At 39.7% G+C, this 16,802-nt stretch overlaps 1 protein-coding gene across 1 annotated transcript in view; it reads left to right on the top strand.

Moving 5' to 3' along the window:
* Positions 1-16,802, top strand: part of dennd1b (DENN/MADD domain containing 1B) — a 136,803-nt gene that overhangs the window by 37,916 nt on the left and 82,085 nt on the right. The window contains exons 4-5 of the mRNA XM_037697971.1: positions 11,638-11,687; positions 12,631-12,750. Coding sequence (XP_037553899.1) covers positions 11,638-11,687; positions 12,631-12,750 — 170 coding nt within the window. The remainder of the gene's footprint in view (positions 1-11,637; positions 11,688-12,630; positions 12,751-16,802) is intronic.

Below are 16,802 nucleotides of genomic sequence, written 5' to 3'. Positions count from 1 at the left end.
TAAAGGCATTTTAAACCTTTCCCACACTCTTTCAATATTCTAAACAATGTTTCTAAACTCTAAACGCTCTAAAAGAGCACATAATGTCATGATTTCAGCTCTCTGCCTCAGTTGCTCTTTGCAACCTGCAAGCGGTCTTGGCCACGCCCACTTCTCTACTATGCACAGAGATCAGCTGATCAGCTGCAGGAGGAGGCTTATCCTGTGGTGTGGGCTGCACACAGGTGCTAAATAATTTAAAATAATTTATTTTAAATAAAAATTCCATGCCGAGCGTGCAGCTCATCCATCAATCAGCCATTTGTGTGTCATGTCCAATCTTACTTTGAAAAACCGCGATAGAACGAGTCAGTGAAAAACGAACCACGAAGTAGCGAGGTACTACTGTATAGATGATTCAAAATATTGTACCTAAAAGAAAGTTAACTGTTTATTTGCCCCATTCTCAGACATGAATTTAAATAAGTAACCAGTATGACTTGGGCAACTCTATCCAGGTATCACAATACTTGTGCTGTTTGTTTTTTTCTTTCTGAGAAGTAAATCCACTGATTTTAACATTGACCAGTGGTTCAGTCAACAATACTGGGAGACTTTACTTGACTTAATTCTCCATTGCTTGTAAAGCCCTGATTTAATGTACCGTATTCTGTAATCTAATTGTTAATAAGTCTTGTTTCTTTAACATTTATTAAGGAAATCATTGATTTCGTAATGCATCTGAATTGAAAAGACCTTGGCACAGTATGTGACAAAAACAAAACTTACAAAAAATAAAAAATATTTTTTTTTTGCCACAATGAAAAAAATGGCATTTCATGCAATCAAAATCACAGCCTTTATTAACTGAACATTTTATTGTTTTGATATTTTGTATAACATTGTTGAATTTCCCCCAGTTCGTTTATTGCCCATTTTTCTTATCTGCCACATTTTGTATTTCTTATTGAGCACGGACTTTGTTGTTTGTATTTCTTAGTTTCTGTTTATATATATACAGTACATTAATCTATATTTCTGTCTTAACATCTTTCTGTTTTAGCACAGTTTTACACACACCTTGTCATATTTGATGCCATTTTAAGATTATTTTTGAAAATGACAACAAAAGCAAATGTTCAGGAAGTTTGTTTATAGTGCACAGGATCACACCTATTCTCATTTGTACTACTGATAATAATGATCAGTTCAGCAGGAATATTTTATCCTTAGTTAAGTGTGAAAGTGTGGTTTTAATCTTTCTGAAGCTTGGTTTTAACGCTCAATGTTTACCCCATCAAGGTCTCATACCATAACTCGTTTTTATTCTGCATTATTTATTTTTTCCTCTCTTTCTCTGTAAAACCAAGGCTCAGCTGTCCTTGTGCCTTTACACGTTGCAAATGAATGCATATCCATGCAAATTCTTAAAAAAGAAAGGCTGAGAATTTGAATATTTTGCTTAAAGCTGCACCCAGGTCGACCCTGCCATTCGGCATTTGAAAGCAGTGTGTCTGTTTGAATACTGAGGATCTCTCTTTGTCATGTTCGCCAGAGGGGCTGGGTGAGCGAACCAGCACCGGCAGGATGGGCAGAGATCGGCTGGGTAGCTGCACACAGACAGACTAATTGGGAAAAGGGGGGCGAAGGAGGGGACGAGGGGTGTTGGTAAGGTTGAGGAAAAGGTGGGGTATGTAGGAAGGGGGGGGATCTAAGATGACGACAGGGGGTTTAGGAGGGAGGTGAAAGAGGATGGAGATTGGGGGATGGAAGGAACGGAAGAGTAGGGAACGAAAGGAAGAGGTGATGAAGAGGGCATGAAAGTATGCTGGAGGAAGAGGTGAAAGACAGGTGAGTTTGGACTCTGTAGGTTCCAGCGCTGATGTGTTAGTAGCCCTGCTGACTATGCCATTCTGCCGATGAAGGCTGGCTGGAAAACCCGAGTCCCTGCATGCTTCAAAACACCGTAGCCTTACACAGTGTGCATGACACACGAGATAGCCTTGTGCAAACTAGTTTTCATTCATTAAACATTCAGACCCGAACTGCTTTCCAACTTTTAACCCAGCCTTCAAACAGACCAGTAAAACAGGCTTCCACTCATGCATATTGTCATACATACATGCATAGTTTGGGATCAAATATCCTGAGAGGAGTGGCATTACGAAGCCCACTGGATCAGAATAATCATCCAATGTAAAAAAAAAAAGGACTTGTATATTTTATAGGCTAGTTTGCAGAAACTAGTGTTTTATATTGGCTTAATGTTTATGTAGCAAAGCATACATAAGTATTTTAAACTCCTAAAGCTGATATTTTTTTAATATTTATACTTGGTTAAAATTAAACAGTATAGCATGAAATTGATAGACTGATAGTCATGAACACGCTTCTCAGGTGTTTTCAAGCATTTTGTATGTCCTTTCTCAATTGACTACCAATCTGCAGTACCATACTTGCCGCCATACACGTCACACCGCCGTATAAGTTGCAGCTGTCCAAATATGTCTAATAAAGTGGGAAAAAAACCCATAAATAACGTCACTTCGCCATATAAGTTGCATCTATTATGCATCACTGCTGATGTGTCATGTTTGTTACGCATCACCACTGACAACCCAGAATTGTGGGCCGGTGTTGTGCCAAAAATTGATTGGCTGACAAATGGTGGCCATGGGAGTGTGCATGGGAGGCCTTCACCAAGAATTCAATGATATTAACACTTTAAAACAGTTATTTGTTTGCTCGAAATTTTTGCAAAGTTGTGTCTTAGTTTAACGTTTCCTTATTAAATGCACTTGACGGTCAAATCAGCTGCATTTCAAAAGCAGATTCGCGGCTGTGTGCACACGCAGAGGGACAACTCGCTGTGCATTTCTTTGAAATTTAACAAGAACCACCTAAAACAATTGTTTGCTCGACATTATAGTATAGGTGTGTCTTGAACTTTTCCTTAATTAATGCACTTTGATGTTTGTTCCAGGAGTTCCTGAGTGAGATGAAGGTGGCTTGGTACGGCAAGCCAAGTGTCTCATTAATAGCCACTTTAACCTATTAAAGAGACACTTGGCTTGCCATATTAGTCAAGGGCCCTCTAGTGGCTGAAAATGGTAGTGTTCAATATTTTCCATGTCGGAATGAATGAAATCGTCAGATCTCAGCCAAAAATTGGGTAATAAATAAGGGGGGAAAACATAAATATGTCGCTTCACTGTATAAATCGCAGGCATGCTAATTTATGCAAAAAACTAACTTATACAGCAAAAATTACAGTAGTTTAAAGGTTCGCCTTTCAAGCTTTTAAATGTTAAAGAAGCAAACACAAATGCCCTGTAAATATATTGTAAGCTAATCATGTTATAATCAACGCAAAGCTTTACTTGTACTTTCAGCAGTTACTTAATGTGCTTTCAAATCAAGAACTAGGAAACCAACAACAAAAACAGACTCTTTGCTTTGGACATAGCTAAAATTTATACAAGAGCTAACACACAACACCAGTTTAATCTTATGTCTACTTTAATATGTGTAGCTAGTGTTAAAAATGTTGCCTTCCGCCACCTTCCATTCCTCCTAAAGCTACATCCTGTCGAGAAGGCGCTAGAGGCCAGGCTGAGCTGCAGACTGAGACACTGGGTAGCTAGCAACATTGATCTGGCTGCAGTAGCCAAGGGAATATAAAGCAGGGCAGGGGCTTAAAGTCTTGAGCCCCTCCAGGGATGAGTCCTCGCTGCAGAGGGAGAGGGGCATGAACTGAGCTGCTTCTCATTCCTTCTCCACGTTCCTCCCTCTCACACTGTTGTGTCCATCATTCTCCACCACTTTCCTTGTGACATTCACGTTTGTCAGTTCGTCTACCCGCCTGCCCGTCTTTCTCTTCCAGTTTTCCCCCTTTCTGCATCACTCATTTCTTTTCCCCATTCATTCATGTTGGTTTTCTGCTTCTCTCTTTTCCAAGCACATTTAATATAAAAAAAAAAAATGTTGCTCTTAATATTCACACCCAAAATGAAAATCATTCAATTCATAAAATTCATGCCTTTTTTGTTGTAATATTAGAAACAGGCGTTCCTCTTTGAAATGAAGCTGTCCGTCTAAGAATAAAATTGATTTACAAATGTTTTTATCTTCAGACTTTAACATAGTTTTTTGTCCACATGCACAAAACTATCATTGTGGACACATATGGATGTGGTTGTACACCTACAATTATTAGGTAAGTTGTACCACAGCATTTTTTTTTTCCTGGTGGAACTTTGTAGACATAATGAAATTTGTCATTCAGATCTAACAGATCCATGACTGGCAATTGGCTCCTATGTGACTGGTGTGCGTGCAGTTCTTGGCCTCAAACAGTTGTGAATATCAAAAAGTGCATCAGGGGATTGTTGTTTCAACTGGATGTGCATCCCCAGATTTTCATAATTTGTCACTCTTGGTCTGGATAAATAGAAAAAGCATCAGGACAGAGTTTGCATACAGTTTTGTTTGTGAAAGCAGCAGGACGACTGAACAAAACCACTAAAAGGAAAACAGTATTGTAGTCCCTCGATTATCGTGAGGGTTATGCTCTAGACACCCCCGCGATAGGTGAAAAACAGCAAAGTAGGAACGTTATATTTATTTTAGTATATATATATATATATATATATATATATATATATATATATATATATATTAAGGCTTTATAAACCCTTCCCACACTCTTGCAATGTTCTAAACTCTTAAAACTATGTAATTTTAACATGCATATATGTACCGTACAGTAGCTACTGCAGAATGTTATATGGGGAATTTAAAAAATGTTGACTCACCAGCTCTGCAGAAGCTCAGTTCCGGTCAGGCTCTGTTCTGGTTCGGCTACCCTGCAGCATGACAAAGCCCACCGCCCCATCCAGGTTTATGTGCACATGCTGCAGCTCCAAGAAGGACACTCTGCGCGCAAAGCTGCCCAGGATGTAGTCCACCATCTGGGCACGAGTCCACGAACCAGCACTGCACGACCAGAACCAGGCCGAACCCCACCACATTCTGTTCCCTGCAGCCCCCAGGATCTGAGTCTGTATCAACTGCAGCCCAGATACTCACCAGTGAAGATCCAACTTGAAGAACGAGTTCAGCTTTAGGATTATTTGCAACTTTCCTGACAGTTCTATGAGCTTAATAGATAGATCGTTACTTCTGACTTTGCACTGCAAAACTTTCCCTTCATTTCAGCAGAGAGCAGCGGCCTGAAGCACAATTGGCTTCTGGGTAGTGTAGTTCTTTTGACTGGCATTATATAGGCTTATTGAAAGAAAAATACAAAATGGTGGCACCTGTCCGAAGTAATTTTTTCGTTAACTTTTTATCTCGTACTGTCCCAATCACTTAATATTAAAATTGACGATCGTTGAAAAATCGCGATTGTTGAAAAATCGTGATAATTGAAAAATTGCGATAGTTGAAAAATTGCAACGTTGAAAAACCACGATCGCTGATAAACTGCGAAGTAGAGAGTACACGTAAGTCGAACCGCAAAGTAGTGAGGGACTACTGTGTAGCAAATTTACACAAAAGTCTAACACATAAAAATAAAGCAAGTGCGTTCAAGTAGTGTTGTGCTTGAACAATGTACTTTATGTACTACTCTACTTCAATGGCCGGTGGTGGTGTGGCAAAAACGTTTTCAAAATAACGACCCCTTCTGTTTAGGAGGGGAAAAAAGCAGTGAGTGTATCTCAGCTCACTTGTGTTAGGCCCAACGCTCGAGTATAATCTCAGTTTTAAAAAATCAAGTAGAGTCCACACGGTACTGTCAGTAATATCTCATATATCCCCAGAACCTAGTGTACTGCTTAGCTATATATAGCCCTTCCCACTGCAATTATGTCTGTAAAGGAACTGGGGTAGGGCAAGAATAAAAGTGAAGTTTTAGTCTATTTTTAAGAGTAGAAAAGCATGAGTGTCGCCTTGCGCTGCAAAGTTTCCCTGCTCTTTCCTGCTGTACTCTGTTATTCTGTGGGGGCACGGTGCTGCTGTTGTAGTGATGTGATGCAGTGATAGCAGGAGTGTCCACTGGGGGAACCCAGAGCATTCTGTCTCACTGAATGATACCCCTGTCTCCACTCAGGATAAACAGCACACACACCCTTGCACACACATCAGTGTCTGCCAAGCTCAGCCTAGCAGCAGATTCCTCCCTCAGCCTCCCACCCCTTCGCAAAGCTGCAAATATATTAGCTGCTTCTTTTTCTTTTGTCTTGGGAAAATGGCAAGTACGGGGAGCATGTGTGTGTTTACCTACCGTATGAAGAAACTGGAAGAACACCCTCTTTGTGCCAGTCGTGTTGAGATATCCCAGTGGTATAGGGCCAAGTGATTACGATGAGTTACCGGTTATACAGGTGTAATGCAGGAAATGTAAAACTGACTGACGGATAAGGAAAAGATTTTAAGTTTCAATTTACATACTTGCTATCGGTTTCTTTAGTTAAAGCAGAAAGGGGTTTTGGAAGAAAAACGCTGTTGGTTTCAGAATAACGAGTGAACATACAAAAAAGAAGGCTGATATTTCCTCTGGTATCCACAGCAGGTTTGAAAACTGAACGGGAGCATCTTCTTGTTTAAAACTGCTTTCAAATAGAAATATTTCTATCAGTGACTCCAGAAATCCAGCTGGCTTTTAAAAGTATTTTTTAAAATAAATCTGATTATTTCACCTGTACTGTATATGGTGGATAGTTGAGACTGTTGGCGACTAGTTGGCGAATGGCTTTCATTATAAAGTGTCCAGATTGTCTTGTGATATTTGCAGTGGTTCTCAATTTACTCACTTGAGTCTCGGTCTTATTTAAATTTTGATCATATTCAAATCCTTTGTGTGGCAGATTTTCCTCTAAAAATAATCACAAAGTTATTGCAGGTGATTTGAGCACTTCTCAATTTTGTGTCGGGTCTCCAACCTGTCTCAAAAGCACAACAGCTGGGTTTTGATGGAATACATTGTCGTGTATAAACAATGTCAATGTTAGTGCTAGTTAAAAATAGAAGTAGTTAAAATAATTTGGTCCAAATCTCTACCCATGTTCCAACAATGTTCAGTCAGGTCATCTGGACGGTTTCTTCTTTTTTTTTTTTTTTTTTTTTTTGTGCTGAGACGTTTCGCCCTCCATCCGGAAGGCTTCATCAGTCTGAGGAAATGCCAAACAAAACTGCTTCTCCCCCAACAGCCTACTCCAAAGTGGAAAAAAACAGTTATGTTGGTGCTAAGATGGCCTCTCCTCCGGCGCCTGCCCTCTCCCTCGTCGACAGTCATGTCAAACTGGTTCAAAACACCAAAGTCCATGCTCAATAATCCAGGTATAAAATCCAATTATGTTCAGTCAGGTCATCTGGATGGTTTCTTTTGTTTTTTTGTGCTGAGATGTTTCACCCTCCATCCGGAAGGCTTCATCAGTCTGAGGAAACGCCAAACAAAACGCTCCCCCCCCCAACAGCGTACTCCAAAGTGGAAAAAACCCATGTTCATTTCAAAAGTGTATGCCAGTAGATAAAATCCTAAAGGTTGAGGTAGAGTAAATAGTGAGCCAAAGCAGGTATGATGCGGGCAGAGGTGGGCAATAAAAATGTGACTAGCCTAGAATATAGTTTTACAAGCTGGGCACATAAAAATAAGCCGTGATTTTTAAATTATGGCTGTGCAAAATATGCCCACATGGCTCTCTGGTCACTTGGTTGCAAATACTCAGAATTTATTGAGACTGCAACTGAAAATTAACTCTTTTTTTTTTCCCGTAATCCCGAATCAACTTTGATTTGCCAACACATCTCAGATAGTTGCAACCCACAGATATACCATCTTGAAGGATAAAAAGAATTCTCACCCGAAACGTTAAGGTCACTAATAAAATGTACTAGACTTGACAATGGGCCATTGCGACAAATAGGATCCACATCAGCATAATGCAGTTTTCTCTAAATGTTTCATTTTTTCCTGTATGCTTTAATCACATCCTACAAATGAAGGAATTTGGGATACATATTTGCTAATATGTCATTCCTATTGATTTGCAAAATCCTCAAACTGATCTGCATTTTATCAAATTTAAGTGTATATTAGGCCTGTCACAATAAAAAATTTTGGTGGGCGATTTATTGTCTCAGAAATTATTGTGATAAACGATAATATTGTTTGAAATTTAACAATAATTAATTGTCGAATTTTAGAAGAAATTATTTGTTTGGGGTGTAGTACCTTTTTTGACCACCTGATGATGACAGTAGAAGACAGTTTGAACCAAAGGATGAATAGTTGAGCGGGTGTCTCTTTAAGAAAAATGGGAGGGAGGGCCCTTGACGTGACATGGGTTGTTTCGGTTCTCAAAATGGTGGACGCTCTGTGATGTGAGCTCTTTAGTATAGCATTTTTCACACATAACTTTCAATAAAAACATCAGTAAACAAGTTCTCAGCTTCTTTTTGAACACAAAAAAACCTTTTTACACGAAGGCACCGGTTTCAACCGTGAATTTTGGAGCTTGACAAGGCAGAGGTTTATTCCAGAGGTCGGCCTGTTAGCTTAGCTTCTCAGCTTAGCTGCTTTTAACGATCCCAAAACGCGATTTTGGACAGTTAAAACGGATTTTTAAAAAAAAGAAAGGGAAAGGTCAGTGAAGAGCACCGGAGCTGAGCCTTGTCTTCAGTAGAGAGAGAGACACGAAGAAACGATAAAGCAGGTAAATGAAAATGAGGTTGATAATTTTCATTCATCATGCGATTAATTGATTTATTGTTTATCGCGACAGGCCTAATGTACATGTGTGGTATTTTTTTTTTACAATGTCTGCTTCAAATGTTTATAGATATTAATAAAAACATTAAAGTCTTTTACTTATTTGTTTAAATGGATCTATACACGTTACTGCGTAGAATATTCCTTATTCATTGTGTTGTGAGTAAATCAGTTATTTATTTGTCATCATTGTATATTTCTTTACAATGATGAAATATCACACGTGAGATACACCTAGGTGGAGCAGTGGGCAGCTATGTAAGCGCCTGGGGAGCAATTGGAGATTGGGTGTCTTGCTCAGGGATGCCATGACATGTGGGCATAGCGGGGAGTTGAACCTGCGACTTTCTGATCCCAAATCGGCTGCCCTACCTCTACACCATCTCTGTCCCTACAGATATGTTTTTAGATTATCATTCATTAATCATTGAACAGCAAAACTGTTGTTCAAGCAAACATAAGCAGCATCTATTTACATCAAAGTTCATGCTCAATAATCCAGGTAAAAAATCCAACATAATTCAGTCAGGTCCTTCATCCAAAGGACTTCATCAATGCCTCGTATTGATGAAGTCCTTTGGATGAAGGACGAAACGTCTCAACAACAAAAGAAACCATCCAGAAAACATGCCATTTCCAAAATCCATCGTAAAATTAACATCAAATTTTTGCTAAAAGATGTAAAATACTATTTGCAACGCCACTTCTGACTTTAAGGAATTGTTGTCAATTTGTTAACCTAATTTAAGAAATATGTTTGAAGTGTAAAGTAAATTGCAGCTATAAAATGTAAATCTACAAATGTGAAGAAAGGGGAAAAAAAAAGTCTATCTTGTCTTGACTTCAAAAAGGTGCTCACAAGGCTCTGCCGTCTGGTCTCTTTAATGGCTAAAGACAGCAGTTTGAAAACGCCTCTGTTTTATGATGTTGGATGCCTGTATGCTTTATGATGTTGGCATACCTGAGATGCATAAAACCGAAGCTTACAGTGTATGTGTGTATATATAGAATATGTCCATTGTTTCTATGTCATATTAAAAACACGTAAAACCTCATCACATCCTGCTGATCCTATATGAGATCAGAGTCTCTGCAGCTCGTGGACTGTCACTCAAACGCAGATACTTGATGTGGGCAGGGCTGTGAAAACTCAGAAATCTGGCAACTGGAATGTTTTTATTTGCAGGGAGAAGCAGATCTGTGTGTGTGCACGTGCATGCATGTGTCTGTTTGGGTTTGTGTGCCATATGCAGCGTGCCAGGGAGGGCTCTCTGGAACATATTGGTGTGCGTACGTAGTGGTTAATAATAGTAGCAAACGCGTACAGCGATGGCAGCTCTGATGTGTGTGACAGTTTTACAGCCGCACACGCCAAGACTTAGTCACACATGTACACACACTGCCTCACAACGCAGACCTCCTCTGCCACAGAACCCTCCATCTTTGTTGAGTTCTCAATTTTATCACACGTTTCCATCACAGTTTCCCTCCCACCCCACCCGCCTTGCCTCCAGCCCCGCTCTTATGCTCCATATGTGGACATAAATACAATTACAAACATATAGCCTAGTCCAACTCCACCACCCACACAAACAGACATAAATGGACAGTTCTATCCACTGAACGAAGTCCTTGAACCAAGCACACGTTCAAATACATTGTACATTTGAATGCACACACACACATTCTGTCATGGCTTATTGTTGCCGTTGGTTGCTTGTCTGCAGAAATGTTTGTTGTGCATGGGTGACAGATTTAAGTTTTGATGGGGAGGGGCAGGGGATCAGTGACTGCTCCCTGTGGTGAGGTCTTAGAGACGGTAGACAGCAGCCATGGCAGACACCCAACCTGTCGTCCGCATCAGTCTCTGGGGGAGGCAGAGAGATGGAAGAAGAGCAGCAGCATCACTCACAGCTCGGATGTGTCCAATCAGGGTGGGGTATGGGGGGGGACACAAGCCTTAGCTCTGTGGCCGAGCTTGGCAAGTAAACGAAAGAGGAAGAGGGAGACCGCAAGTGGGGCCAGAGCATAGCAAAGAGCCACCCAGGATTAGTCTTTGAGCTTGGCAGACTGACCAGAACTGAGAGAGAGGTAGCAGAAAGACAGACGGTAAAAAAATAAATAAAAATAAAAGACCTGGCACCTTTTCTGGGCCAGGTTAGTAGCCAGAGAGAAGAGGAGACGGAGCGACAGACAGATCAGGGACCCGGGGAGCGGTTGCTGTGTGGCTGGTCTGGAGTGGCTCACCCATATGGTGCTCTGCACTGTTCATGCTCCCTGTCTAAACCCATATGCCACTGGTGGAAGAAAAGACCCCCTCCCCTTCTTTCCTACCTCGCTTCAAGAGCATGCAGAACCACAAGGGAGGTGTTGGGAGGTAAAGCCCTGAAGGCTTGTACCCCCCTCCTACCTCTTAACCCCACAGAGCTGCTTAGCCCATTGTCACTACAATCTGCCACCATAGCCTTGGTGTTGCAACCACCCCCCTCCTCCCCTCCCTCCCCCCTCTCTTTCATCTCCCTTTGGCACCTGATAATCGATGAACTTATTAACTGCTAATTATTCAAGCTGTGGATCGAGGATCCCTCCCTTATTCTTGGAAGAAAGAGGACGTTTCCACTCTGTTCTGCCAAATAAAGTGGTTTATATTGCCCATTCATTTGGATTAAGTGCTTTTAACAGCACTGTTTGGGATGTTTAGACTTTGTCAGATTGCTATCAGTAGCATTTAGCATTAATCCCCATTTTGTTCAGCCAGCTGATAGCCTGACTCTCACCCACTTGGTGGAAGCCCAAGAAATTAACATATTAAAACACACAGTTTTATTAATTGTATCTGTTGTCTAAGAAAATGCTTGTTTTTTTTTTCTGTTCTCATTTCTCAGGAGGTCCTTAAGACAATACCAAAGTTCTGCTTTCCCTTCGACGTGGAAAGGTATGATTCCTCTCCCTCTCTGCTTCCTTGTTTTTTAGGCGCCCAGCTCACTTTTACCTCATTTGTACAGAATCCAGTCACATATACACATCAAAAATGATCACATCGCACACTCCAAATACACATTTATGTGGCACAGAAAATGAGATGTATATATTCTGCTTCTCAAAGTCATCATCATGATTTGATGAGCTCTAAACTCCAATCACTCATTGGTATTGTCACCTGCCAATCTACTGCCTGTTGAAGTGTAATGAGTTATTTTGGTATCGTCGTTATGTTCAAAGCACATTAATTTCTACAGCAACTGTAAAAACAACAGGATGTCAACATTAATATCACTACTCTGATGGAATGGCATGTTAAAGATGAGAAGAACAGTACTAACAGTTGCCAGTAGAGATGACGCTGATGAGGTAATCCAAGATCGCCACTCCTAACCCTCCGGTGCAAGAAATCATTTTTGAGTGTGGTAAGACTAAAATCAAAGAGAGTCTGTTTTGTTTAGGCTCTAAAGTACGATCAGACCAACACCATCTGAAATTTTTATTATTATTTTTCACATGAAAAATGACAGGCAAATTTTCCATCTATCTACATAAATAGATGAGTTGGTAGGAAGGACTTTTTACTGAAGCTGAGCTGCTGCCATCTAGTGGTCAAGATGTGTACTGAGCCCAATATATCGTAAAAAAGATTTATTGTTGTGGATCTTAAACTTACAATTTTTGACATCAATTTTGAAGCTCAGCTAAATATTTAGCTCACTCTGAGAGCCAAATCTTTAAGTATGAGTAACTAATAGAGCATTTCAAACAAGCAGTGGGTCATTATGGTACATATTCAACTTAATAGTTTTGTATTTATTGCTCCTCATTTTCGCTCTTTGATTAAAAACAACATAATTCGTTAAGTCTCTCCTCCATGCTTGTGTCTTTACTAGGGTTTCTCAAAGTCAGGTGGGGCAGAATTTCACCTTTGTGCTCACAGACATCGACAGCAAACAGAGATTTGGTTTTTGTCGACTCACCCAAGGCTGCCGGGTCTGCATATGTCTCCTCAGGTACCACTTACTGTTGTTGTTGTTGTTGTTTTATTATTTATTTTGTTTTGTTTTTTTTCCCCAAAAAATGTAATTCCAGAGAGTGAAGTATTTTGTATTTAAATGTTATTTTTAGATGTTGCTATTGATTTTATGCTCTGTTATTTTAAGAACTTATTTTTAAATAAAAAAATTGAATTGGATGTTTTTTTAGGTATGTTGCATAATCCAAATTCCAATCTACTCTATACTCACAATTACATTTTGCTTACAAATTAAGTGAAGGGATCAAAAATATTTGTTTAAACACATTTTTTATGTTAGTTGAAGACTTTTCCCATTAAACCGTTAAAAATAACACGCACAAATTACCATCAGAAATGTTTTTTTCCTCCTTAATTATATATGTTTATATATATGTGTGTGTGTGTGTATGTATATATATATATATATATATATATATATATATATATATATATATGTATGTGTGTGTGTGTGTGTGTGTGTATATATATATATATATATGTGTGTGTGTGTGTATATATGGATTTATGCATTACAGTAGATAAAAAACCAAGTAATTTAAGAGATCTTAGAAATGAACACATCTTTTGGAGACAACCTTTTCATTTATTCTCACACCTCACTCTGAGCTGCACTATGCCAGAATAACAAATTTATATTCTCATCTGCCCACACAAATATGTTACTTAAGTGCCTATAATTAACCAAAAGTTTAACGTTTTTTTTATTTATTTCATAGGTGAATGTCTTCTATCACAGCGCACATAAAAGAAGACACGAAACCTGAGAAAATTGTATTTCCTTTGCATAATTATGCTCCAAAAAGACAATTACCTGATAATTACAAAGTATTTTTGTTGTTGTTGCTGTTAAGGCAGCGCTTTTACAGATGTAATTACCCAACCAATCGCAAAGAATAGGCACCCCTGGTGAAAGTCTCAGTGGACGTGCTCATGCACTTTAATATTAACTGAGGAAAATGGTAACAAAAAAATAATGAATGTAATATGCAGTTTAACAAACAACAAATTAGAAAAGCAGCACAAAGCCTTCCTCTGGTGTGCGTTTGCACAACGAGGCTCTGTAAGGCTCATGTTGTGTGTGTGTGTGTGTGTGTGTGTGTGTTGACTGTGTGTGGCTGTTGATGGACAGTCGTGGGTTTGTCGCTGCCCTGATGAGCTGCTGTGAAGAACAGCGCCCTCACACCCCCCTCCCCTCCACACACACACACACATACACACTGATATACCACCCACCTTTCCCGGCCAGCTTCCATGGCCTTTGTTTTTCTTTTCTCTCCCTCTCCATCTCATGCTTTCTGTCTCTCCCTCCGTCTCTCCCTCTCTTTTTCTCCTCGTTATTTGGCTACTGCCACGGCGCGACAGCAAAGCCGCTCGGCCCATAATTATGCATGAAGCTTCGCTGCCAATTAGCAGAGGCTCCCCCGTCCCTCTCGCTGAGTTAGACATGCTAATTCATTTGACATATGATGTATAAATTCATTATGCATTCTGAGTAGTTTGCATGACTTGCTTCATTTATAATAAAATAACATATAGGAAACGCTTTTTTTTTTTCCTTTCAGGATTTAAAATCGTGTTTGTGCTCCACAGTTTTTCCTCCTGTTATCTTATTTCCTTTTTATTCTTGTTGGGAAATGGGGAACATTCAAAAGCATGAAAGCGTTTTAGATATCTTGAAATTTTCAAATGATTCGAAATAATTGGTCAAAGTCAGGTCTTTTTTATTATTATTCTACAAGATGATTAAATCAATTACTACAAAGTATTGAGAAATATAATTCGTTAATATTTTAAAGTCCAACGCAAGACGGCCCAGGTTTAACTGTTTCTAAAGAAGGTAAAATGATGATTAAAACAGTTAGTGTGTGAGGGCCAGAACTGTAAAGTTGTCACCTCTGCTTCTATAAAGAAGTGCCTTAATGAACAGGACAGCTTTATGTGGACGGCGCTCCGAGTTAAAACCAAGGATCACACTTCCTCTCAAAACAAAAGGAAAAAAAAAAATAATAATTGTGATGTTTTATCCTCACTTCTAAACTTGTCATTTGCATTTGAGCGAATTAATTTTGTATCTAATTTGTAGATGTAGGTAACACAGTTAAGGGTTCATTCCAGTGACTGCACATCTCTGGTTAGCGGTCACATGTTCAGGTACTTCAAGACACTTCCTCCGCCCGTGCTTAACCCCTGACCCCAGAAAGTAAACGTGTAACGCAATCTTCCACTCAGCCGTCTACAAAGTGCAGAAGACTTACTGATGCCTGCGCAGCAAGAAAGATTTAAGTCTCGGCTGAGGAACAAGAATAAGTTTCATGCTTAACACCCCACTTACTTTATGGCAGCCAAAGTGGGCTTTGTATATAAACATTTAATGGCCAACGTTTATTTTAATTTTGAGTCTTTGCAGTGCTCATTAAAACACTCACAACGGCTTTGTGCCTCTTTTCATAACCGTGTTCCCAAGTTGCTTCCTTGGGTCGTCTGCTGGACGGGGAAGTTGGCGTTGGCGAGCATGATGGGCTGTGAGAGGGTCACAGATTGACTCTGACTCAAGTACGTGGCACTTTGAGATGGTTGGAGAACCCCACCTCCCCCCCCCCACCACCCACTGTGCACGCCAGTGATAGACTCTCTCTTATCGGAGGATTTGCAAAACACTAAACAGATCTGAGCGATGAACTGCGACGTATTTCTCTTTAAGCTTTCCAAACTTTAACTTTGTATGTACAGAGAGCAGAGCCGGGGGAGGAGGAGCAGCCTTTAAATATATTCTTACTTCGTGCCCTCCACACAGATATTTTCTTTAATATACGTAATTATGTACAACATTTTTGTGTGAAGCCTGACTGCTCCTCTGAAAGCCTTTTCTTTAACCGTAAAACAAAATTAAGAGTTATCGTCCAGACGTTTTTAATATAAAACAGAAGGCAGGTTAGATGAAGGCTTCTCTTCCCGGTTGCTTTATGTGACTGAACATTTTCTGTTTGAATATAAACTGACCCGATACGCAGATATTCGTGTCGCACGTTGTTTGACGTGGCAGAAATGGGTCTCCAGGTTGATATCCGGTCAGCACGTAAATTAATATCAGTGTCTTTGATTTCGTCCCTCCTGCAAGTGTGACCTGATTGTGGTAAATCTTCATGCAGATGTCACAATATTGGCACGTTAAAGAGACTGATTGTTTCAGACTAATGGTCACTCGGCCTCTCCGATTTGTGCGCTTGGCTGCACTTCTCTGTGAACTCGCTCTGTCATTGGCCCCTTGCAGATTTGGTGATATGAATATTTGCATTTGGTTCATTTTCTTGTTTTCTTGTTTGTTAATTCCAGTCTGCAGAGCAGCCAAGTGACCCATGTCATTGAAACTTCTCCGTCACCACCCAACTGCTTGAGCAGGACCGCAAAGTCTCACACGCAAAACACAAAATTATTGTCATTTAACTAAAAGACTACAATTTTCAGCGTTTTTTTCTAAGTTTTAATAAAATAAAATGATTTATACTCCACTGTTGAGCAATACTCCTCAATTTTTTTCCATCTGTGATGTAAGAAAACCACATTGACTGGCTCATTTGGGCAATAATTTATTCTCCAACCCCTGCATCCGTGCAAGTTAATGAAGCATTAATGGGAGTCTCTGTTTAGTTAATAGCTAGGAGTTCTTAATAAAAATCATTCAATATAAAAAACTGCACGGGAAAACCACCAAACTGGATAAAAATTCAATAACGTGGTAGTACGCCATGTTTTGTATTTGATTGTGTAACATTAAATGAACAGAGCCCTACCAGCTTTTATGCTTTAAAAAAAAAAAAATTGGCTTTCTTCCATTTCAAAAGCAAATCCTCTCGGCCAAGAAAGTGTCAACTTTGTAAAGGAAGCCATGCCGCAGCTGCTTTAGCTTATGCTTGGTGCACTTCCTGATTAGCTTCAACACAAACACAGAGGTATAAATTATTTTCAGCTTGTTAATGAATTTATTTAACATTAATTGCATAAAGAAGCATTATTTTTGAATATGTG

The sequence above is a fragment of the Nematolebias whitei genome, chromosome 3 (genome assembly GCF_014905685.2).
Source record: "Nematolebias whitei isolate Nwh7 chromosome 3, NemWhi1, whole genome shotgun sequence".
Classification (NCBI taxonomy): domain Eukaryota; kingdom Metazoa; phylum Chordata; class Actinopteri; order Cyprinodontiformes; family Rivulidae; genus Nematolebias; species Nematolebias whitei.
Note: the sequence above shows the minus strand (reverse complement) of the source record. Positions and strands in the feature narration are given on the sequence as shown.